The sequence below is a fragment of the Epinephelus fuscoguttatus genome, linkage group LG11 (genome assembly GCF_011397635.1).
Source record: "Epinephelus fuscoguttatus linkage group LG11, E.fuscoguttatus.final_Chr_v1".
Taxonomy (NCBI): domain Eukaryota; kingdom Metazoa; phylum Chordata; class Actinopteri; order Perciformes; family Serranidae; genus Epinephelus; species Epinephelus fuscoguttatus.
The window spans coordinates 3,282,824-3,307,230 of record NC_064762.1 but is presented as its reverse complement, the minus strand read 5'-3'; the positions used below and the strand labels follow the sequence as shown (position 1 = coordinate 3,307,230).

The window sequence follows — 24,407 nt, the reverse complement described above, 5'->3', positions numbered from 1 at the left end:
GCTAAAAAGCCAAACTCAAGGCCTCTGAATGGGAGTCCACAAACCAAAGGGTGGTGTCATAATAGCTCCGTCCATTATTTTCATAGTCTATGATTTTAACGTCTTATTAACAGTGGTGAAGGAAGAATTCAGATCCTTTACTTAAGTAAAAGCACAAATACCACACCCTAGAAATACTTTGTTGCCAGTATAAGTCCTGTATTGAATAGTTGCTTAAGTAAAAGTGTGTAAAGTATAATCAGGAAAATATATTTAAGTAGTAAAAGTACTCAAAGGAGAGGAGTAGAAGTAGAAAGTGTGTAGAAATGTGCTGAGTTACATCCCACCGCTGCTTATAAATTCCTTCAACTTGTTATTGCATTTTTATACATTTAATTCAAATCTATCTTCATCTATTTTCATAAATTCTTATCTGATCTTATTTATAATATCTCACATATAAACTTTGCAATTTCAGTGCATCAACAGGGTGAAAACTCTGACCTCAAAACAAGGCTCACTGAGCATCCACGCTCTCTGATTATCCTCGGGTCTGTCTCTGGTGTGTTTTTCAGCTTCACTACCGCGTCTGTTCCTCCGGCTCTTTAGTGCAGCCAAGGTGAAACGGTGCACGGAGGGAACGAGGCCTCTGACTGTCAGCTACTGAGATACATTCAGCCCCTGCTCCGCTGCTCCACTAAGACCTTCCACAACAGCTTTCTAAACAACTTTCAATTCCACAACCTTTGGCTGCGTCAGTCCAAATAAACAGAAACAAGGATGTGGCTCGCACACAGAGGGCGAAAGAATAAGACAGAGACAGGAAAGAAAATATGGGCAGAGGAGAGGAGAGGAGGGGGAGAGGTCCATAACAGATAGGAGACGGTGTTCAAATTCCTATAATGCATCAAATGAACGTAGGCTTTACTGGAAAGGTGTCACCGGCTGGAAAGAGCACCTTAGTCAGCGCAAAAATGTCCTGCTCCACTGCCTCTTTGTTTCCTCTGTGACTGAAAATTGGATGTTTGGTGACAAATTAAGAGAGGTCACTGCTTATATTAGATTTATATTAGATTAAATAAAGCATGTTCTTTCTTTGCAGCTTGGCATATAAAGGAAATCAGGAATAGAAGGAGTGAAGACTGAAGCAGAATGAACATTTAAGGCGGCAAGATCTTGTGAACATGTTATTTAAAATGAATAAGAATTTCTAAAGCTGAAACAGTAAGACTAGAGATCTGCCCTTGAAACCGCTGATTACAAAACACCTACACTATTACTCATTGGATTTAAACTCCTGCTTGTCAGAGGTTGTCTGAGGGTCCAGCTGCGATGAAAGGCCAGCGACTCCCCTGTCTCGCACTTCTTCGACCACTCGCGAGGTGAAATAGGACAATCAATGCCGGGTCAATAAAAACAATAACAATACATCACTGTTTTCTTTGATGAATGCTAATGAGCCTCCACCGTTTGTCGCACAGATACTTTAAAAATAGAGCGGTTGCGCTTACAGTCGATGGCCATGTCAGGATAATAAAGGTGTTTTAGCTTAATTAACGTTCTCAGGAGAGCACAGGGCTCTTTGGATGCTTTACCTCCAAGTAACTACATTTTCATTTACAGCAGCGATATTTGCTACACTGGGCTGTAAGGTTTTATGCTGTTACACACTGATCAGCACGTCTGTGCTGCGGCTGTCCGTGTTCATACGTTGATTCTTCTGTAGTTTAGAAATGCAAAACATTTTCAGCACGTTTCATTTAATAATTTCTTTCCTAACATTTTACATTAATTTAATACTAAAGCATATTTACTAGATACAGTTTAAAAGTTAACTGCACTGGAACTGCACTAAAATACGGTTTACTACACTGATAAGAGACTTAGTTGCAGAATCAGAACTGTGAATAGAAACCTTCTCAGGGTAATGACTGTCTGGAAGGTGTCCTAGGCAGGAGGCAAAGGAACACCTTGGCCAGTCCTTCACACAGTAACAGAGATACAATCGCTTTTACACTGCCACTTCAAGGCAGGAATGTCACCCCATTATGCCGCCTTGCTGATCTGTATAAAAGGTACAATCGTGGAAGGGTGGACAGAGTTGCATCAGAGGTAGTAACAGCTCTGAAAAGATGTCTGTATAAAGGGGAGAGCCAGCAGGATGGGATCATGGGCGGTACGGGTGTGATGTTTTGACGATGTGTTATGACTGAGACCCACAGCAGGAGATTAAAAAGTAGCTGATAGCAGTTAGAGGCTAACTCAAAGAAGAAGTCCATCCAAAAATGTCTACAAATTGGGAAAACACAGGCTATGTTTCCATCCAAAAGTGATTCGAATCATTGGGAAATGCGCAATTAAAGAAATACGAATCCTGTGTGTTTCCATTAAATGTACAGACTTTGGTGAAAACGACGAACTTGCGCGAGTTTTCTGCAGAACCGAAAACAAAGTCTCGCATTCTTCTTCTTCTACATTTTCTGGCGGTTGGCAACCAGCTTGTAAATGCATTACCGCCTTCCTGACCCGGAGTGTGGATATCACCATGGAGAGAGGTGCGCTACGTCACACTTAATTCGAACATAACTGTTTCCATCCCCCGTTTTGCAAATCAACATTTTTTCGAATCAACTTTTTTTCGAATCAACCAAAACCTGGCTAAAGCAAGCGCATTTAAGTTTGTGTGAATCAGGGGATTTTAATTCGAATTTTGGCATTTCCATTATAATTTTCAGATGCAATACTTCTAGATGCGCATCTAAAGAGGCTGATGGAAACATGGCTACTGATGTCCGGGAGCTCCGAGCAAAGGGCAAGATCAGCCACCAAATAACAGGGATGGTAAATGATTGTTGTTGCCATGTCATGCCATTGTTATTTGTTGGAGCCACATGTTTGATTTGTGTTAATGTATTATCCCGCCACACCACTAGGAGGCTTTTTAAGTTAAGTTAAGGTATTTAAGTTCATGCCAGTAAGCACAGGTGTTGTTGATGTTTTGACGCAAACAGTTTTTGACTGTGCTCGGATTAAAATTTATATGGCTGTATTTATTGGAAGTACACCAGTGAGAAATTAGCGCATGATGACATACAGCATTGGTAAAGACTGGGAGTAGTTTTCTGAGTACACATCCAAACAATTCAGCCAATTAGCAACCAGTAGTGGCTAATGTATAGGGCTAGTCACTACATTATTGTTTATAAATCACTGCCGATGCATATGTTACCTGTCACACTAGAGGATGATGTTGTTGTGTTACATGTCACGCCCACCCGTCACACCTCTTTTGATTCCACAGTGCTAGAATGCTATCTAAAATCACACACTGGAGCAGCACGATGCCGCCGTTGTTTGGTTCTGTGTAAAAATGCAAAGGTGGAATAAGGAAGGGACTTTGTAGTGGCCCTATAGCGCGATCTCTGTGTAAAAAGGGCTACAGACTCCAAGGCTGAGACCCAAAACACTCCTTGCCCCTACCAGTTAGCCCTTATCCCTCCGTTTTGCATGTTCACATCTAGGGCGAAGTTTTCAGGCTACAAACAAAAGTTTTTCAGAAGCACACCCCAAACCCAGTGTTGTGAGAAATTATGGGCAAACTGGCTGCACAAGCAACCAAAGAAACTCACAAATGTATTTTCTTTGTTATAAATATTGTAAAATTACAATAACCCTCATACTGTAAGACAACAGCAGATGAAGCGCTCATGTGGGTTGCAGTATCATGGTATCCAGGAAGGTGCTCTTTGGTCAGGATGTGTAGTACAGCTTGAAAAAAACAAAATCCAAGGCAACTCTTCTCTGGTGTAAAAGTTAAAAGACCTTTATTAAATGGCTAGTTCATGATGAACATTAAAATCATCAACATGTTTCGGCCATGCTCACTGGCCTTCATCAGCAACTGATGAAGGCCAGTGAACTAGCCATTTAATAAAGGCCTTTTAACTTTTACACCAGAGAAGAGTTGCCTTGGATTTTGTTTTTTTCAAACCCTCATACTGTCTTAGGATATATTACAGGTTATTAGTTCAATGTTTCATGGTCCTTTTCTTTGTCACAACCATAACAAAATAATCACTAATAGCATGCTGATATCTCAGTAGCTCGCTAGCTAGCTAGCTAATGTTACATTATCATTGCTGATTTGTGCATGACAGTCTGGTATTTTGACATATTTTCATATCACATTCTCCCCTTTTGATGATATAACACCCAAAAGTTAATTTAAGCCCCGCAGAAAAGCTGCTGCACTTGTTAGGGCTCCTCTAATGTCAGTGCAGACTAGCAGGGTAAGAGCACAGGTTGCTAATGTTAGCTTACAGAGCATAGCTAGCGGCCTGGTAATGAAGCACTGTTCTTTCTTATTTGATGACCTGTTTGATAGATTAACTGCTTGAAGGTTAAGTTGTGACCAGTGGCGGCTGCTGGTCTTTCAAGGAGGGGAAGCTCATTTTCGGCCTACATCATAAAATGTGTCCGTTTATTTATATGTAAACTCTACCCTCTGGGGCTGCTGCGCGAGGCTAGTGTGACCGCCTGTGAGTGCTTTGGGACGGTGGAGGGGCTCACAGCACCTGCTGCTCGTTGGGGACAGTAAGAGAAGTCAGAGTCTCCAAACACAAGTACAGTCTCCAATAACACCAGAAAAAGATGCTAGATTTGTCGCTAGTCGTTTTTAACAAAGAAAAAGTCACTAAGAGGATTGGGAAAGTCTCCAGATCAACTCGGAACAACGGAATGAAATGAAACTTGAAAAATGCTCCGGTGGTGGTTTCTATTTGAAGATTGCTGATTCGCTCATTTCGCTGTCAATCAAAAAGGGATTCAGCCTCAGACAGATCATCCAATCATCATGCAGAAGCCCAGCGTCCAGGCCAGCTGAGGCCAGCCCACTGCCCCATAGACCCCCAGAGACGCTGAGCGTCCGATGGGCGGGACAAAACCGAGCATTTATCCAATGACTGTCTAGTTTCGCTGCAGTGGAACAACCCACTCTATGCTTCCCCACTGAAGTCTTTGGACGCTGAGCTTCCACTGTTTAATGCACCGTGACGCTACGGGAATGAATGAGAAGAAAGTCGCGTCAGTGACCTGTGATAAGTAGCTGATTCTGAACAAAAGTTGTCCGCGTTCTAGCGCATATTTAGTCAATGAAATGTAAACACAACAGTTCATAATTGACCACTTATATTTTGACATTTTAGGGGAAGCTGAGCTTCCCTTGCAGTCTTAGAGCAATCGCCACTGGTTGTGACTGAGTTACAAGAGTCCATGCTTTTCTGTCTCCTTTAGATAAATGGCAAATGTCATTGTGATAGTACCGTTACTGCCATAGTGCTGTCTGTTTACGTAAACACCATCAAGAGCTACTGATGACATATCAGGGTCTTGACAGGTTATCCCATTTCATAGTGGAAGATTCCAACAACTACCCTCGTAACTCTGCTCAGAGGGTCGAAGGGTCCCTCGAAATTAATGGGTCGGGGTGAAAATAAGAAATTGAATTGGGTCTAATAAACACATAATAACAGAGGGAATATCTCTCAGCCATATAGTATATCATCACACTTACAGTAGACGTCCACCCTGATGGACTTGATGGCAGGAGACCCAAGGCCGTTCTCAGCCTTGCAGTAGTAGCGACCTCCCTGGGTCCTCAGGATCTCTGCAATGTGCAACGTCTCATTGAACACACTGGAGTCCTGGAAGCGGTCCGACACACTGCCGGCTGTCTTGGTCCATCGGATCTGGGGAGAACAAAGGATAGAAACGACTATACTTTACTTCCAGATATGATTTCAGAGTTCTCAAATACGCCTGAATTGAAATACTAGCAAGAACTAACAAAAGGCCAGTAGCTGTACAGGCATGGTAAATAAAACATTGATTTATACAGCTCACATGGTAAATCCAGCTTCATATACAGCTCCACAGACCTAATTTCATCAATATACCAGACTGCAGCTCTGAGTTTCTCTTTTCATCAAAAATATTGTATTATTTTATGTTGAGTTTCTTTCAGTCTCTGTACAATTACCTTTAGTCGAACCCAGCAGGCCTGCACAAATTTTCAAATTAAATGTCAATAACTGTTTCATTTCACATAAATACCTTCCTAGCACTTTAAATTGATTTATTACTAAAGCATATTTACTGGTTTGGTCTGAACTATAATATGTTTCAGCACACAGCTAAGAGACTGAGACTTTGTTGCCTCATCAGAACTGTGAATAGAAACCTTTTCAGGGAAATGGCACTCTGGAATGTGTCCTAGGCAGGAGACAAAGCAACAGTGCTTCAAAGCAAAACCATTGCCAGTGCCCCAGACTGCACCACAGACACAGACTCTAATAGTTACACCTTTGGGCATCTTATCGTTTTCTGTCTGCCTCACTTCGATGTCTTTGTAAACACAAAATAACAGAGGGAACATTTTAGAGCCATGTGCATCACACTTACAGTACACGTCCACCCTGATGGACCTGATGGCAGAAGATCCAAGCCCTGGATCCCCTGCTCAGTGCTTCCTAAACACATTTTTGCTGAAAGCTTACTGTTCAAAACATTTCTGAATACAAGTAGCACGCACAGGCAAGCACGTGTGTTCAAACTCTGCTCAACCGTTGCGGCAGAAGAGTTTTAAATAGTAAGGTTTTAGGGAAAATGAGTTTGCAAAGTACTGACCACACAACTGCAAGAGCTGTGTGAGAGTCTGTAAACAAATGCTTGGATATAGTTTTGCTGTTGTTAAACGTGGTAACCCTTTATTTTAGTTCATCAAGAATTTTCTCTGTTTTTGGATTCCTTATGGACTGACAAAAAAACAAGTTTTCTTCACAAATTCAAGATAACACGGGTGAATAATTGATAGACAAATGGTCATGTTGTGGGTGAAGTATTCTTTTAACACTGATTGAAACACAAACTGAAAGTGACTGGAAATAAGTAGTGAATCAAATCAGACTTTTTGTTTATGGAAAGAAACTCAAAGCAAATTATTTTCTTAACAGAAGAGGGAAGCATGAAGGAAGTGTTGCGTCTGTAATAACAGCAAACAACATCAACAGCCACAACTTCCTGACCAAGAAGAAGGAAAGATGAATAAGACGTACTCTATTAATATACTTCTTTTTTTATTCTGTTGGATGTCAGATTGAGGGGGCTGCCCATGGACAGGCGGCCTGAACATTTGAGGGTTCGGTGCCTTCCTAAAGGGCACCTCCGCAGTGCTGAAGAGGCAAAACAGCACCTCTCCATCCACCAGTCTGCACTCCATGTACATGGTCTGTGCAAGTCCCTATGGAATGAGTAACTGCTGCCAAAAATAGTCCATCACATACGCTTCCATAAAACCACAAATTTCTGCTGTTTAAAGCAGGGGTCAGCAGCCTTTACCGTCAAAAGAGCAATTTTTGGCCAAGAAAGCTCTGAAAGAATCTGTCTGGAGCTGCGAAACATATTTGAGCCTTATGATGAAGGTAACAATAAGTCTAGATTCACCCATCAACACTAATCGGTCTAAATGAGCATTTATTAATATGTTTCAGCACAAGGTGGCTACTTTTATTGGTACTTTAACTTTGCAGGGTTGGCGGTGAAAGCAAACAACTATGTTCTAATTCCTAGCCCACATGACACCTTGCAAGAATTATTTGTGCAACTTCCAGCGCTGAACCGAAACAGGTGATTTCCAATGGTAACAGTCTGTTTACAGTACTCTATTCTTGTTTCCAAGAGCAACTGGGAAATAAAACGAAGAACACACCAGAGCATGTGAGCGGAGCGGAGCTGAGCGGGGAGCGGAAGGATTTTGTGTTGAGCGAGGGGCGGCTATTTTTTTTTAAAAGGTGGAGCGGAGCCTTATCTCTCGCTCCAATTTCGCTCCGGTCGCTCATGCCCCACCCTGAATGCATCTTTGCACCTGTGCACACCCACACTATTTTCTTTCAAAACTATGGAGTTTACTGTGTACATCAGAAAATAAACTGAGAAGAGAAGCCATGGTACTGTGGAGAACAGTCCCTAACTGCGGGGAGAGGCGAGAGGGCTCATGTTTTTTTTGTGAATAGAAGATTACAGGTTAGGGTAGTATGATGCAGTTTTTTTGAGCGGAGTGGTGAGCGAGTGGAGCGGGATAAAATTTATGATGGAGTGGAGCGGAGTGAAGAATGCGCAGAACCAAGTGGAGCGGACGAGCGGCACAAAGTGACAGGTCTGCGAGCGAGGAGTGGAAATTTTCACCCGGTCCACTCCGCTCACATGCTCTGGAACACACCACCTGTTAAAGCTCAAGCGGGATTATGTGATCATACCTCTGCCATCTCTGACAGCCATCTCAAAGCACTGTTTTTCTTTTTTCCCCATTTTCAACCGAGCACGCTAGCAACTAGCTCGCCTTGCTCTGTCAAAATATTGTTAACTTTAACACGGCCCAAGCTAGCTTAAGGTAAACATCCGCTCCCTCTATGGGTGATTTCTGATTGCTGATGACTTATTAAGAGATACCAACACATTCTGCGATGTTTCCTAACTAGCTTACTGCTACTTCCGCTATCTCACTGGAAGTTGTGCACATAGTAATTTCTACAGTGGTGCCTTCAGGAATAAGGTGGATTGTCCTCTAAGACTTTTTTAAAATCTGAAATCCATAGCTAGCTTAGCTTAGCTTAGCTTAGCTTAGCTAGTGAGATCCAAGACAAGTGATCGCAATTGAGGTTTGGTAAAATTCAAGGGAAAAGGCGATAACCTTATGATGCACATTTAGTGGATGAAATGTAAAAACATTTTTTTATTCCGTGTATAGGCTTCACATTTTTACAAAGGAAAATATAAGAATCACTCGAGGCCTACGACAATGAATGAAATAGGAAATGAAATTGGAAATTGAAATGTTAAAATATAGCCATTATTATTTTCTAAACAATTGTTGATGCATGTGTCTCTGGAGCCACAAGTTGCCTACCCCTGGTTTAAAGAAACAAGACATATGTTAATAAGTTAGTCTGTTGTTTCATATCTAGCAGACATGAGAGTGTTAGTGTTTCCTAAAACAGAAGCAGATCGGAAAACAGACTCCTTACAATAATGTGATGAATCATAGCTGTAAAGCAAAGGAAATTAGAAGTAAATGTCCATCTAATATGAGCCTGTTTTATATAACGATCTGCTTTCCTCTCTGTAGTTGAGATAAGTAAAGACCAACATTTGAGAATATGCTTAAGGCTCACATTAAATCATTGCATGTGTGATTGTTATATTGTTTTGTGTTTAGACGAGATTTTCAATTCAAAGCACGGACGACTGTTGAAGAACATCCTATTTCATAGCTGCTGTAAAGTTCTTTTGTGAAATGTCACAGTACAAAGGAGGACTTTGGGAGCTCAAAATCTTCCTCTAACCTCCCTTTTTCCTCACTTCCACACAAGACCGACCTGAGCGTGGCTTTCTCAGCATGAGTACCTTTCACTAACTGATGAGACCCAGTTAGCCCATGGCATTGAGGTGTAATGAAAGGTGAAATAGTGTTACTCTCCAACACGAGGTCGTAATTGACTCTCCATCATCTCCCTCACCTGTCCTCATTAAAGCATACAGCATGAACAGGTACTGTGACAACTCTGGCCTGGGGGCCACACAGCCAGAACTACGGAGCATAAAGCTCCATTCAATCCCTCATCCTAAGTAAGCCACAGATGGACTGGCTTTGCCTGCAGAGCCTCACATATCTCCGCCTAGGCAGGGGAGCCCATGAATTAGAATCCAATATCTCCACACTGTATGGCGATAGCATCATCTTGGATACTGATAACATCCCATTTTACAGAGATAGCATCAGATGGAACAGGGATATCGCTGCATGGAGGGATGAAGATTGGGTGCTATCTTGGGAGATTGCCGCTGTACCGTGCTCGCTGTGGGGTTTTAACCATGACGACCCCAGCCTGAGGTTACGACAGTTTGAAGTTTGGTCATTTTCCAAACAGACAGGAGAAAGGAAATGAAAGGGTGGGTGGCCCGAAACCCGATAATGGTGCCCTATTCCAAAGTCTTTTTTCTTTTTCATTTCTTTTTCTTTTTTTTTTTTTTTTTGAGCTCGGGGCTAGAGGATGACAAGGAGAAGAATTCACATGCAGCAAAAGTTTATCAGAGGAGTTTCAGATTCTCTGCCTTGCTTGGGGTGTTACTGTTCAGAGTGGCAGAAATAAATTAGCTACCCTGAAACTCAAAAACTGTGTGTGTTCTGTATTCCTCCCTTTCATCGACCTCTTTCTGTGAAGAAAGACTGCAGCCAGACAGTGCTTCTGTCCTGTCCCTTTACTGCAGCATGTAAGTGGATATATTACCATTAAAAATAAATGCTTCTAAATGAATACACTGTGCTGAAAATAAAGGCATCACTCGGCCTGTTTCAAATGCATCAAGAGACATTGTGAGAAAGCACTCCATGCAAAAGCCCAAACTCAGCAGTTGATCGATGCTAAAGCTCCACCGTTAGAAAATCTGGAGCCCTATTATAACAGTTAGGGACATCATGAGTTCAGCAAAACAAGCCCCAAAGTTAAATAAGTTATGATTATAAATTAGATGGAGCAAAGTTTTCGAATTCTGTGTCACTCCCCGACAGTGCTCCGGATCCCCTCATGCAAATACAAAGCAAGCTGGCTTATGGCGACCTCAGCAGAATTCAATATTCTCCCAGCTTATACCCCCAGTCATTTTCCTTTGCCTTTTGTGTAAAGAGCTTTGAGTTTTAGGAAAGCGCAGTATCAATAAGTGCATTGTTGGAGTGACACTAAGAAGTGGGTATTCAAATAACTCTTCATATTTTCTAAAGGAAAGTGCTGCTGTTTGTTTCACGAGGGCAGCAGACCACGTTATTGGCGGGCTTTCAACTCACCCTGTACCCTGGAGCTATTTTCATTCCTCCACTCCTTTGACTTTTCACATCTGAGCACCTCTACCCACAGGGGGAGTCCTGAAGTATGCCTGGTGAGAACAGTTTGACCCTCTTCACTCTCCTCAGTGCAATGCAAATACTCTTGATCTGAGAGGAGCTGGCGGATTTGAGCAATATGATAATTGCTGCTCCTAGCCCACTGACAGCCTGGCTTGAGTGTTTTGGCTATTTTTGCTGCTCCTTTCTCATTTCTCAGCTGAAACTCATAAGGTGCTCATAAGTATACACAGGGGAGTGAGTCAAACTGCCCGAGATGTACCACCCAGCTGCGGTTTTATAGCACAAATTCACTATTCCTGTCTGTCCCTAGCAATTGAGTGCATGAATTATTACTATGAAATGTAAATGGGGTCTGGTTTTCATGTTTCACCTCACACAGCTTAGAAGAAAAGGATTTTTGCATATTCTGTTTTTAAAGAAGCATCAAAAACATGACACCACTTAGTTCTACAGGGAAAAGCAGCGTCAACACAATAATAACACCATTCCCTTTTAAATCAGACATCCCAAAAGAAAGATCAACATTTGCTTACAAGGAAGGAAGAAGCTCGTCTAGATTAGTATCCGACTGAAAATCCCAGCAGTGTTTGAGACCACACATGCTGCGATGTCACGGCAAGAGCTAATTAAAATGCGCCCAGTGTCTGTTGTTATGCAGGGATCATATGCCGGAGCACGCGTCTTCGGTGAATCTCCCATAATGCCCGCTGTGACGTTTCCCTCTCCCCAACAACAGACTGGTTTCTAATTGCTTGCCATCTTTTCTTTTTCGGCACTGATGGTGGTCTGTGCCACTCGGTGGCGCAGCCAAGTGTGGCTGAGCATGACAATCAAGCGATCAGAAGAATCAGCAGGGGGTCTAAAATCACAAAATTGCGAGTGCAATGACTCTACAGGTCTATATTAGACAACGCTGGCCCTTGTAAAAAACTGGATGACAATGTGAAACGCGCCACAGTGAAGGCTTTGATATTGAAATTGAAAACAGAAATCAGGATATCAAATAGGAAATGCACACTGGCAAACATTAAAATTAAATCAGCTTTTGTTTGCCTTGGGGTTGAAGCACATGCAGTGTTTGAGTGCTGCAGTTAAAGGGATAGTTCGGGTTTTTTGAAGTGGGTTGTATGGGGTACTTATCCATAGTAGTAGTAGATGTCAGCTGGCACACCTCCAGTTTGGAGAAGCAGGCTGGAGTCCAACAAGGAAGCTTAGAAATGTGCTTCTGTGGGTGGGGCAGCAACTTAATGTATTTTAGCCACCTAAAAAATGTCCAACCGTAAAAAAAAAAAAAAAAAAAAAATCAATATCACTTAAAGTGTATGCTATATTTAGAATATTTCACTGCTTTACCTTAATGAAGCCATTGTATCGCTCACTTCAAAGCCAGACTCCATTGAACATCACTGAACACAGGAGCTGCAGGTCCACCACTCCCTCTACCAGTTATTTTCTTTTTGTTATTGTGTGACTTTGGTGTTTAAATGGGTTAGTTCAGACTAACCAAAATCACACAATGACAAAAACTAACCAACTGATTGAGGCAGCAGTAGACCAGCAGCTCCTGTGTTCAGCAATGTTAAATCACTGTTTTTCCTCAATGGAGTTTGGCTTTGAGTGATACAATGCCTTCATTTTCTTGTTGGAAATCGCTGTGAGACATTAAGGTAAACCGTAAAAGTACTGCTAATATAACTAACCTATAACTAATATGCTAATAAATGACTAACTAAGCGAAGCAAAGGTAAACCAGCAGCTTCTGTGTTCAGCAAACTAAAACTACTGTTTTTGTCAATGGAGTCTGGTGGCTTTGACAAGAGCACAGATGGGGGACTGAAGATGCGATTGGCTTTCCCATTGGAACGGGGTGTTTAATGGAAAGGTAAAGCAGTGAAAGTATCCTCAATATAGCGTACACTCAGATTGATATTAATTTTGTAGGTGGCTAAAATACATTTTGTTGTTGACCCCCTTCCACAGCAGTACATCGCTTAGCTGCTGTGTCGGACTCCAGCCTGCTTCTCTAAACTGGGACCGACTGACATCTACTGTATGTCATATACTGTGAAGGGGTGTAACGATCCATCGATCTAGATCGACGTATCGATTAAATGATCAACGATCCAATGTCATCGATGCAAAGTGAAAACATTGATCTTTAGGATATGCTTTTATTTGGAAAGTCTGTGTCACCAGCAGCCAGATGAGATTATTTATTTACTCTGGAATAAATCAGCAGTGTGGAAATATTTTCGATGATGGAGAAAATTGGGGTCAGCAGTCAGGGCACATGGTGTATGTAACCAATGCTGTGTAACGTTAACTGCCTGGTCGTGCATCTCATCTTGCTAACTTCTCACTACGACAACATTAGCTGCTCTGTTTCAACAATGTTCTGCTGAAAGAACATGCATGCAGACTGAAATTCACCCGAGCTGTTCTTTTGGAAGACGCAGCGACATAAACCAAAGGTGAGTATAAAAACAATAATGCTACATGTAATTTGTTAAGCTAAAAGTAGAGGGAAAAAGTTTGCTGGCTGCTAGGCTAATTGATGCAGTGTAAACATGCTAAAGCTAATAATGGATGAGCAGCAAAAACAACTGTTTGTCAATGAATCTTGACATTTATTATTGAGCTGAAATGTATTGCTGTTGGGAGAAGTTTGCCTTCAGGATTTTAAGCCAGAAAAAAGACGATGGTTTGGGTTTGGGTTCCAGAAAGGTCTCTCTGGCAGAAAGCCCTTCAGTTTAGAGTTTAAAGTAAACTTTAATGCACTTAAGCGGCTACAACTATTTCCATTATTTTTGCGTTGTTCTTTTATGGTCAAAAGTAAAAAATAAAGAGCTGGCAGCTTCTTCTTTAACTGACTGTGTTAACTAGGCAGATAATATCGTCCTTATATCAATCACAGGCCCCTAAGTTGCATCAAATCGAAATGGTATCATGCAGTCTTTGTGATATTGGCAAATATCGTATCGTTGTCCAAAGAATTGATATAATATTGTATTGTGATGAAAGTGGTGTTTTACACCCCTGATACTGTCTATGGATTAACACTCCATATAACCCCACATCAAAAAAAATCTGAACTATTCCTTCAAAGTCCCATCTAAGACAACTGAGTGTAAATGTCTGCGGGTGCATTGGGCAGGGTTTAGTTCAAGGGAAACTCTGACACAGAGCCCCTTCTGATATCGCAGTCTGTACGACAAACAGTGCAAAAAATAGAAAGTTAAATCGTATTCAAAAAAGCACCATCTGCTAAAGACACCAGCACTGTAGGCTAGCTGTCAAGGGAGCATCCAAAACAGATCACATACTCCAATTGGTCTGTATAAAGCGAAATGTCCCAGGGCCCGAGGTCAGCTTATTTGTACTCGCTGACCCGTGGCGCTGCGAGTTGAATCTGGCCGGCCAATAATTGAAACACAAAAAACAAAAAAAAAAGGTGTTTGCAATGTGGTGTTGCTGGCTATTGGAGCCTGGTACTCAAACAAAGTAGTGTGGACATAATGGATGGAGGCCAGGGCAGGGCAGGGGAGACGGGGGCAGATGGCTTCATCATCAGGGACTCTTTGATGTCTGTGCACGGCATCAAAGACAATGAGCCAAGCTGGAGGACAGCGACCATGAAAGTATGAACAGATAAAGCTGTATGTATGTGGTGTTCTGGTACAGAGATAAAGAGGAAGTGAGACATAGGGAAAGCGCTCATCATTATCTATATATTCAATGTAGACAGGGCTACATCTAATATTTACTTTCAGTATTGATTACTCATTAATTATCTGATTCTGTTTTTCAATAAAATGTCAAGAAAATAGTGAAAACCCTCATCAAGCCTCACATGACATCTTCAAATGAAATTAATAGTGAATTTTTATTGATAGAAAACTGAGGAAAGAAACCTTTAGGCATCTGATGTTCGGCAACCCTGCATGAAAAATGACCCAGTTATCAAAACTGCAGTAGATTAACCTCACGTTCATCAACCAACTGATTAATTGACTTATTGCTTCAGCACTAGATGGTGGACAATGGTAGAGAGAGAAAGATACAAAGAGAATGGGCATGAAGTCTTTTACAGAGGAGGGAGAGTCAACTCAGGGGTACAGACACACAGGGCGAGTGAGAAAAAAGGGAAGGTGTTTTTGAGTCTTATAATTTGATAGAGGTGGAGCTGCAAACAAGTTTGTTTCACTGTCAATTTATCCATCAATTCATTCCCACCTTTTTAACTAATCCTTTAAAGGTGCTGTGTGTAACTCTGGAGGTAGACAGTTGATTGTTGAGTCCCTTCCAGGTTGTCAATTAGAGACGCTTTGGGTTGGTAGTCTGACCGAACCACCATCCCAAACTGGGAATGAGTCTAAACAATTAGAGTTACATTAAACACCTTTAATCCATAAAGGCCCAGACACACCAAACTGAAATCAAAGAAGTAACCAACTGTTGCATTGCCTCATGTCACCTATGTTGCCACCAAAAAGTTGCAGTTGAACACACTGCAAAGGCTTCCGCCAATGGCCAACTAGTCCTGCATGAGAGGAAGTAACTCCAGGCAGTGGTAGTCTGTATTCGCCATTAAACCTCTTGCACTCCACCCCCATTTTGTAGCAAAAACGCCTAAAATGACATACCCAAATTAAAATGACTGTAGCTTCTGAACCGCTCTGACGACATGCATGCATGAGGTCTTGCCAGAAAGAAAACTCCCTGAAGCTTCTTGTGAAAGTGTCAGAAACACTCTAGGTGATACAGAGACAGAGTAATGGGCCTCTGAAGTCAGTAAAAAATTGAAGATTTTGCCTAAAATAAAATAAAAAATGTGTTTCAGGATGAATAACTGTCTGTGGCTTCATCTGAGCAGGTAAATGACACTGTGGGGCTGTAGGCACACTATCAATGAACACTTGTTTCAAATTTGAAGAAGACTGCTCAAAGTATGACCATTCTACAGTGTTTTTACCATGAAAAGATCCAGGCGGAGCTCAGCTTCAAAACAGTACTATCAGTGATCAAACAACACTCAGCCAGCTTCAAACATTGTACCTTATTGAAATCAGGTGTGATTATGAGAGCTGATGTTGTTTATGACACAGAAACACCATAAAATATCACCAAATAAAGCCATATGAAACGTGAAAGTTATGATCCCACTTTCTAGACGGTATATCTCAGCCAAAAATAGTGGTAGGAGTGAGACTCTTACCTTTAATAAAACAGCTACGTGCCCACTAACGGCTCCACATGAGATCGCGAGTAATCCTTTAACTTTTCCTGTTGAAAAACGGCATGACATGACTTGTCACCACTCATCGCGATTTTGGACTTTGTGTGTTTAGGCTGCTCTGGTGCGAAATACAGAATAAATAAAAGAAAAACAATGTTATTTTTGGAAAGTCGAGAGCTTCCTGACTCCGACAATACCAAACATCACATGGTTTGATGACATAGGGAGATACCATTTAACAGGAGGGGGGGGGCGAGGACGTCGGTGTCCTGGCGCAGTTAGAGAGGTTAAAAAGGGAAATTGGAAGCTCACTAAAGGCCCAACATGGACCAAGAGCTTGGTACATCAGGGCCCTAAAATGTTGTGAGAAATGCTCATCACAAGTTACCTACCAAACATTAGCATGTAGCATTGCTGCTGTGAGCATGTTGACTGTAGCACCACTGTGCCGAAGTACATGTACAGCCTCGCAGAGACACTACTAGCATGGCTTTAGACATTCATCATCTACGTGACATTTGCCATACAATGCAGAATTGTCAACTCCATTTCTATCTTCAGACCTTGTGTCCATTTTTACTCGTGGTGTGCAGGGAAAGAAGTGGCAAAGACAAAGACTATGGTGTGACCCATTGGTTTGTGAACTACCACTGAGAATGCTTGAGTTTGTCATTTTGTGCCATATTTTGTGGCCATATTTGGACAAGAGCGTGGAGGTGTGGAGGAGCTAGGGGTGCATCCAACAAAGAACCCAAGGAGACCGCCATGGTAGCGACTTGTCAGTCATAAAGTAGCCATGTCCTGCCTTATCGTCTGTTTTTCTCTACATGGGATCATAGTTTACAAAATGAACATCACACTGAATCAACAAAGACTTGAAACTAGTGATTGAGATCATGAACTCATTATTAAAATATTTACTGAGGTAATAAATCAAATAAGAAGCAGGGCCATTTTACTCATGGACCTCTGAATAATCTGACTCATGCAAACAGTGGAGTCGCCCCCTGCTGGCTTCACTGCCTTCACTCCTCAGACCCTCAGATAACCTCTTGGTTTTACACAGAGATGAAAAACAGAGATTGGGTTGAAAAGCACTGGCCACAACCAAGATGTTCTGTCTTATCCTCAGAGAGCCAACTTCCACAAACCCTTCCAGTGACCTCTGCACTACACATCTATGACAATTTAACTTCATTGCCCCTCGAGCCTGCCGGATGCCAGCAGCCCCAGTCTTCCTGCACAGCCCTTAGTAACACCTTGAAATGCCAAACCCACGAGGCACCGCGGAAAAAGCACATATTATACGGTGTGCTGGTGACTGACAGGAACATATATTTATTTGACAATTAAATGGGAAGGCAGACAAGTGTTGCTGCTGCCATGAGTGTGAGTGTGAGGTTGGATGCTTGTACGATTTTATTATTAGAAGGCCCCCCTCTCTCTCTTTTTTTTTTTTTTTCCTCCGAGGTGAGTGGGTGGATGTGCACGGGGCTGACAGAGAGGCCCACTGTGAGGAGGCTGCTGCCTGGTTGGACACAATCCAGAGACTCCATCAGTGGGAAGGCCTGGGGGGCGTCTATGTAATTTAAGAAGTGTGCATATTGATAGACATGTGAAGAATTAAACGGTGGCGAAATTGCCAACCGTGGCCCCATTTACTCTGCGGTTGGTCCTTTGTGGTGCTGATGTTGTACTTGGCACAACACCCCTCGGTCTATGTATCACCATGGGAGCTAGTAGGAGCTCAAAGCCAGGGAAAGAGACGGAAATCTGGACAGTAATGACGAAAAAAGCAATTTTGTGATTTGCTAATGCAGAACTAATTTAAGCCATTCGCGGCAATCGAGGAGTGTGACTTGGCCCCCTGTGATATTGTGGTGTAGATAGTTATTGCTGGAATGGAAGCTGATCAAGAAAACAAAATTGAGAGTGATTCCACAGACAGGAGAAAGTGCTGTTTCCCATTAATCTTAGGTGTAGATGATAAGGCGGCTCCAGGGGTGGGCTTACAGGGCTTAAGCCTTGAATATTTTCAGCAAAGCCCAGAATCTTTTTCTGTTCATCACACATGGCATTTTTCATTCTGGACCCAGACCTTAGATGTGCAGGAACCAGTGTGTTCTATACAATGTGGTCAGAGGGAAGCACTGACTGCATGTCGCCAGGAGAAAATGTTGGCATTGTACGTTTTTGCAGACCGTGAATGTCACATTTGCATTTTTCATATATATTTCATATCAACGTTTCTACAGTGACACAGTATATGAGCTGACTGTCATTGGGAGGTGGAGGGGATGGTAGATGGCGTGTCATTTAGGCGAGACATCTGCCAAGCTGCAGAACACTGTTTGACGACATAAACAGCAAAACCGGTTGTGATTTAGCAACCTCTTGTTTTTTTTGTTTTTTTTCCAAAAGTGGTTTTGTGCCCTAAAAGCCAGATTTTTTGAAAGTTAAAACTTGATCTTTTACTAAACCTGGTCTCACTCCAAAGTCGTCAAATACCAGCACTTGGTCAGTGACTTCTGGCACCAGACACAGACAACACGTGCTTTCACACTGGCATGATGTGTGGCTGGTCGCCTTATTATGTAATGGCGCCTGGCTGCAAGTGCTACATATATTTACATACTAATGTCAAAGAAACATGTAATGTCGGTCACTAATGCAGTAAATTGCTCCCTGATTGCAGATCATATATTCTTCCTGGCACATGTCCGGTTGCGGTTGTATTTAGAAGCTTTTAGTGGCAATTTTTAACTGGAGAAAGAACTATTATACACAATCGTTCCCCAACTACAAGTACACTGCTACATGTAGCTACTTGCTAACATCAAGGAAACATGAAAACTACATCGCCAATGTCGTTCATTTCTCCCTGATTTCGGATCATATTCCTGCTGGAACATGTCCAGCTGTGTTTCAAAGGTTTTATCGGTGACAGTCATTCCCTGACTACAATGACGATGCTGACCAATCAGAGCAGACTGGACTTTAATAGCAAGGGGGGCTTAAAGAGACAGGCACTTAAACAGAGCATTTCAGACAGAGGTTAAATTCAGGTGTTCCAGCACAGACAGTATGTGGAAACTATGCACCGATAAAGCATGTCAACATGTTCTAGTGGAAACCCAAAATACAAGAAGGCTATGTACCTGAAAATGAGCATGAAGTCCAGTTCAGACCAAAGATTTGCGATGAGACGAGATGAAACAGGCAACTTCTATCAATGTGCTGCTCTGCAGCATTCTAAAAACCTGCTGGTTTACACCAATGCAACTAGATAAGATGGTGTATCATCTCTATGCAACAACTCTTTGTACTGTTTTCAGGATTATTTTGTGGCTGAATATAATTTGTAGCTTCTTAAAATATGAATGAGGATAGTGATAGTGAGATACTGGCTACAGCTGCGTTTGAAGTACTGATGAGACAGTGAAAAACATAAAACGAGCAACAGATGGACTGAATTCATAATAAATACATCACAATAATGTAAATAACCAGCACCAATTAGTCAGTCAATGAACTGGGCTTAAGGTCCTTTAAACAATTCAAACAACACAGGGTTAAAAATAGCACCTCTGTTGGGTATATCTTACATCAGTCAGTTAATTTTAAGGTAATTTAGGTTTGAGGTGGTAGGGAGCTAATTTGTTATGCATTACCAAAAGTAAAAAAGGATGAAGGACTTTCGGCCCTTATTTTCAGAGGACTCAAAGTGTCAGTAACGGCTTAGCTAATAAGAATGACCTGTAATCAAGGAAAATGATATTCTTTGACTTCTGCATTAATGTTTATGATAAGACAGAAATGTTAGTTTCTACCCAACATGCTCAGTTTTACAAGTAAGTAAGAGTTACTATTGCGTGGGGGCCATTATAATATATACATCTTTTACATGCAAACTTCCACAGCAGGCTCGACTGATTTTAGTTGTGCAGTCAGCAGACTGAAAGACAGAATGCAGAATCTCAAGGGAGGTTTTAAAGTGAACTATCGCAGATGGATGGTTAAGACAGGGTAGCACATTACCTACTGATTGTTTCTATGCATTTTCTTATATCTATCTTGAGAATCTATCACACAAATCAGATTTACAGCAAAAAACAAAACATAATATATATTTAAAATCAGCGGAAGAACAATCTGTATTATTTGATACAAGTCCTGTGCTGGGGGAGTTATACAAGCAAATACATACTGCAAACATTTTGCAGGATCAAGGCCTTTGTGTGGGTGTTAGTACAGTATGTGTATGTGCATGTGTGTATGTGACATAGAAAAAGAAATTGAGTACAGGCCATGGGTGCAGGAAGGTGGGTGCTTGACAAGGAAAAGAACAACACAGTCTGTACAAAGTTGGTTTGTACCGTAACTTATCAGCTATGGGGAGAGATTTTGCAGTGTAGCTGGAGCTAATTGATAAAGCCAGAAAATTGCCAAGACAGTTTTGGAGCTGCTTTGTAGACTCATAAAATTCTTTGGATGCGAGGGACTTCCACTGCGGGGGCATTGCCATCGGGATGGAGTTTTATGGCAGGTAATGATAGAGCGGATGACGAGCAGACGTATGATGTGCGTAAAGCAGATGAGTGGCTTCAACGATGTGATAACTGGATGTCAGACACTATTCAAAATGAAATATAAGAAATTTTGGCAAATATAGTCCATAGAGAAATAGTGTCTGAGGCGAGGGGGTGCACATTCTTTGGACTAACAGCTGATGGAACCACAGACGCAAGTGCATCTGAGCCATTATCCTAAAGCTCCTGTAAGCGTGTTCCCACATGCATGGTACAGGCACACACACACACGCAACTTTTCATACTGTCTGATGAAACTGTCCATAAAGGTAAAACCAAACTCGTGCCCATGTCATTAATCAAGACAGGACGTGTTGAAAGTGCACTCCAACCTTTGTAAAGAGCACTGATTACTTTTCCCCCACATATGCTCTTGAAAGATGAAGAATCTCAACTCAATTTAAAATGTGGAACTCTGGGGGCGAAGAAAGACTCAGAAGCATGTTCTGAGAATTAATATTTAACTCAAATGAAACGACAAGCTGTTGTTGCCGTATTAACTTTGCGAGTGTGTTTCCGATGAGCTCGCACACTCCTGTGTTTTTCCACCAACATCACAAGACCAGCCGTAGGTCCACCGCCACCCCGGATAACCTCGCCGGAATGAGTGTGCGCCGCATGCCCCCGGTCCCATGCCACTACCAGAGGGGGACAAAGCTGACACATCCCAGAGTCCGGGGAGACACAGCCGAGACCCGCTGTGCCAGGGGATCTGCGTGAGTCTCATAATGACTCTGTTTCAAAGGAGATCCTGCCTCTCCTGCCACAGCCATGCAGGGCTTTTGATCTCCCGCTCTCCTCTCCTCTCCCCTCCTCCCCTCGCTCTGCTCTGTTTTTCAGAAATTCTAATTAAGAGGAAAGACAGAGATGATGAGTGTGAAGTTGTCCCCCCGACGACTAGAGGAGATGAACGGTGTGTCTGAGCCTTTCGCTAATTTAAGAGGCCTCACCTTTTCAATTGAAATATAAAAATCAATACGCTCTTCTGCTTGAGCATCCAGAGGGGAAGTGTACAAACTAATGGCCCTGTCCATCGATCAGAAGGGAATTATATTAATTAATGTAAATGAGCTCAGGTCTGTCCAGAGATGGTGCCGGATTCCGCGCAGTTTGTGGTATCATGCAAATTGGAGGCAACGTTCGATAAATGTTCGAAAGGTTAGTGTGTGCAAATCCTGCCCAGATTAATACGAGAACAAAATGTGATGGTCGGGTTGTTTGTGGCAGAGCTGACATTTATACCTGCGCGGATCAAGTTAGTTGGTATTTTGTCGACTGGAGTAGATGAAATCTTGTTTCAGCTGTTTTTAGATATTTATTTTTACATACTTACTTCTACAATTTAAATGAGAACAGCAATAAGCACACTCTTCAAAATAAGGGCTCAAAATGGTTCTTCATGAAGGGCTGAGGTTCTACAAAGAACTTGATCTGAAAGGGTTTTTCAAGGATTTTTTTGTAAGACTAATGGCGCTTTCATACCGCTGCACGGTAACTCGCTGCCTCCAGTCATTTCAATGAGGTAAGGCAGCAGAAGGGAAGATTCTGGACACAGTCGTAAGGGTATGGCGGTTGCCACCACTGTGATCATGCAAAGATTTTATGGTCACCATGCTGAACTGATGGTGGTTGCCACCTGCCTTGGCTGATCAAATAGCAGGCATTGCAAGATGAAGACAAGATGGCAGAGAGAGTTATAGCGCCAGCAAGTTATACGGACAACCAGAAGAAAACTGGGCCTTGCATAACATTCCCACCAAACCTCAGATGACTGGTACATTTTCTGGTGACTTCTAATATGTAGAAATCTTTGGTAATTTCAGTGTTTCCCGTTGCCTTGCACGGTATGCAACCACAAGGTAGCCTCGAAAGCATCTGAGTTAAAAGATCTTCACCCTCAAATAATCAAATGTTTTCCCATGTTTTAAATGGTATATTCAAATGTAGTATCTGGAATGCCCCTAATCGAAGCATTTTTGTTCTGCCATTGTTCATATCTTTACAGTCACTTCATACCATATAATAGTTAACTCCATACCTGTGCTGAACAGACACAATGTTAATTGACCTATGGCTAAGCCCCGTCCTCAAACGCAATGAGCCAATCACAGTGCGTATAGCCATTCCCATACACTGGGACATTCTCTGCCTGGACGTCCATTGAAATGCATTACAGAAAGTCAGTTTGTTGGGTTTTATGAGCTTTTTCTGAGATTTGAAGTTTAAAAATGGTCAAACGGTGTGCATGGGGTACATGCAACTCTGACACAAGGTATCCTGAGAGGCTGGGTGACCAGGTGTATTTTTACACTTTAAACCACATCTCAACCGAGAAAAGTGTCTCCTTTGGATAAAGTTGTGTGGTAACGTTAGACCACAACATCAACTCAACATGAATAAGATTAACAATGATGTCTACATCTGTTCTAAGGTAAGTCAACATTGTGTTTGAGGCAACATATTGTCACTTTGCTGGAAAGAAATATAAAGTTATCTTTAACATCTCTAGCTAACGTTAGCTAAAGTTAGCCTAACGTTAGCTCCTAGCTGCGTTGTTCATCATTGTTAGCTGTTGTCCAAAGGGCTCTAGTTAAGCTAACGTTAACTTCTGGAGCTTAGCTTCATTAACTTATCTGTAATGGCAGAGATAACAAAGGTTGGCAAACGTTATGCTGAATGATTCAGTGTAAATACTGTAGCACCAAACTAACGCAGAGACACTCTTGGTAAAGATGGTAAAAAGGCCGTTATCCTTTTCTCATATTCTGAGCCAAAAACCTTAACTTCAGTGGCACTTTAACTTGTTGTCTTTGATGGTGACGGCAACCAGATGCGGTTCACAAGCGTACACTGTGACCTGTAAATTTTGGCTTGTAATTTAAGCTTTTCATCGACCTTCTCAACAATAAAATGATGAATATATCCCTCCAATGCGTAGTTTAGGCCCTTTTGGTTACTTCTCAATGACATCTGATCGTTATGTCTCCAAAAATCATCAGTTGCCTCCTGTGAAATGCCGTGTACTGTGACACCTGCCATAGCGCCGGTCACTGAATGTTGATAGTTTCTCCGAGTGAGTGGAGGGGGGCGTGGCTTAGCCATAGGTCAATTAGTTTACGAGCGGAGATACTGTCCAACTGCTACTGAGCATCCTGGCAGCATTTACATCCATTCCATTTAAATAGTTAAAGCTGCAGTAGCACTAATTTCACAAAATCTCCACCCCCTAAAAACATGACTGTGAACCCTGGATGATGTGGGGGATGTGGCCTCAAGTGACCGGTTAAACTAAAACCAAGATTAATGGAAAAACTGGGTTTCTGGTAGACCCTCCTCTCTGTAAAACCTTTCACAGGCATTCTGGGTTGAACCTTTCACAGATGGTTCTAGTGCTGTGTCTCAAATCTGGTACTTCCATACTTACACTTGCTATTTTGAGTGCGTACGTCTGTTCACACTGAGAAGTACGCCAAAATGCAGTGCACTTTGAGTGCCCAGCTGATGCATTTGTTACGGTCAAATGGTGTGGAACGTTGAACACTTCTCGCCATTGCCCATGTAGTGAAAGGGGCGGGACCACAAACATATTTCAAACTTGTGAAATACAACACTGAAGCACTGTACTAATATACATGTGTTATTTTTC

General features: G+C 42.0%; 1 protein-coding gene across 1 annotated transcript in view; it reads right to left on the bottom strand.

Moving 5' to 3' along the window:
• LOC125897554 (MAM domain-containing glycosylphosphatidylinositol anchor protein 2-like) overlaps positions 1-24,407 on the bottom strand; it is a 178,938-nt gene that overhangs the window by 39,154 nt on the left and 115,377 nt on the right. Inside the window, exon 3 of the mRNA XM_049590959.1 lies at positions 5,552-5,726. Coding sequence (XP_049446916.1) covers positions 5,552-5,726 — 175 coding nt within the window. The remainder of the gene's footprint in view (positions 1-5,551; positions 5,727-24,407) is intronic.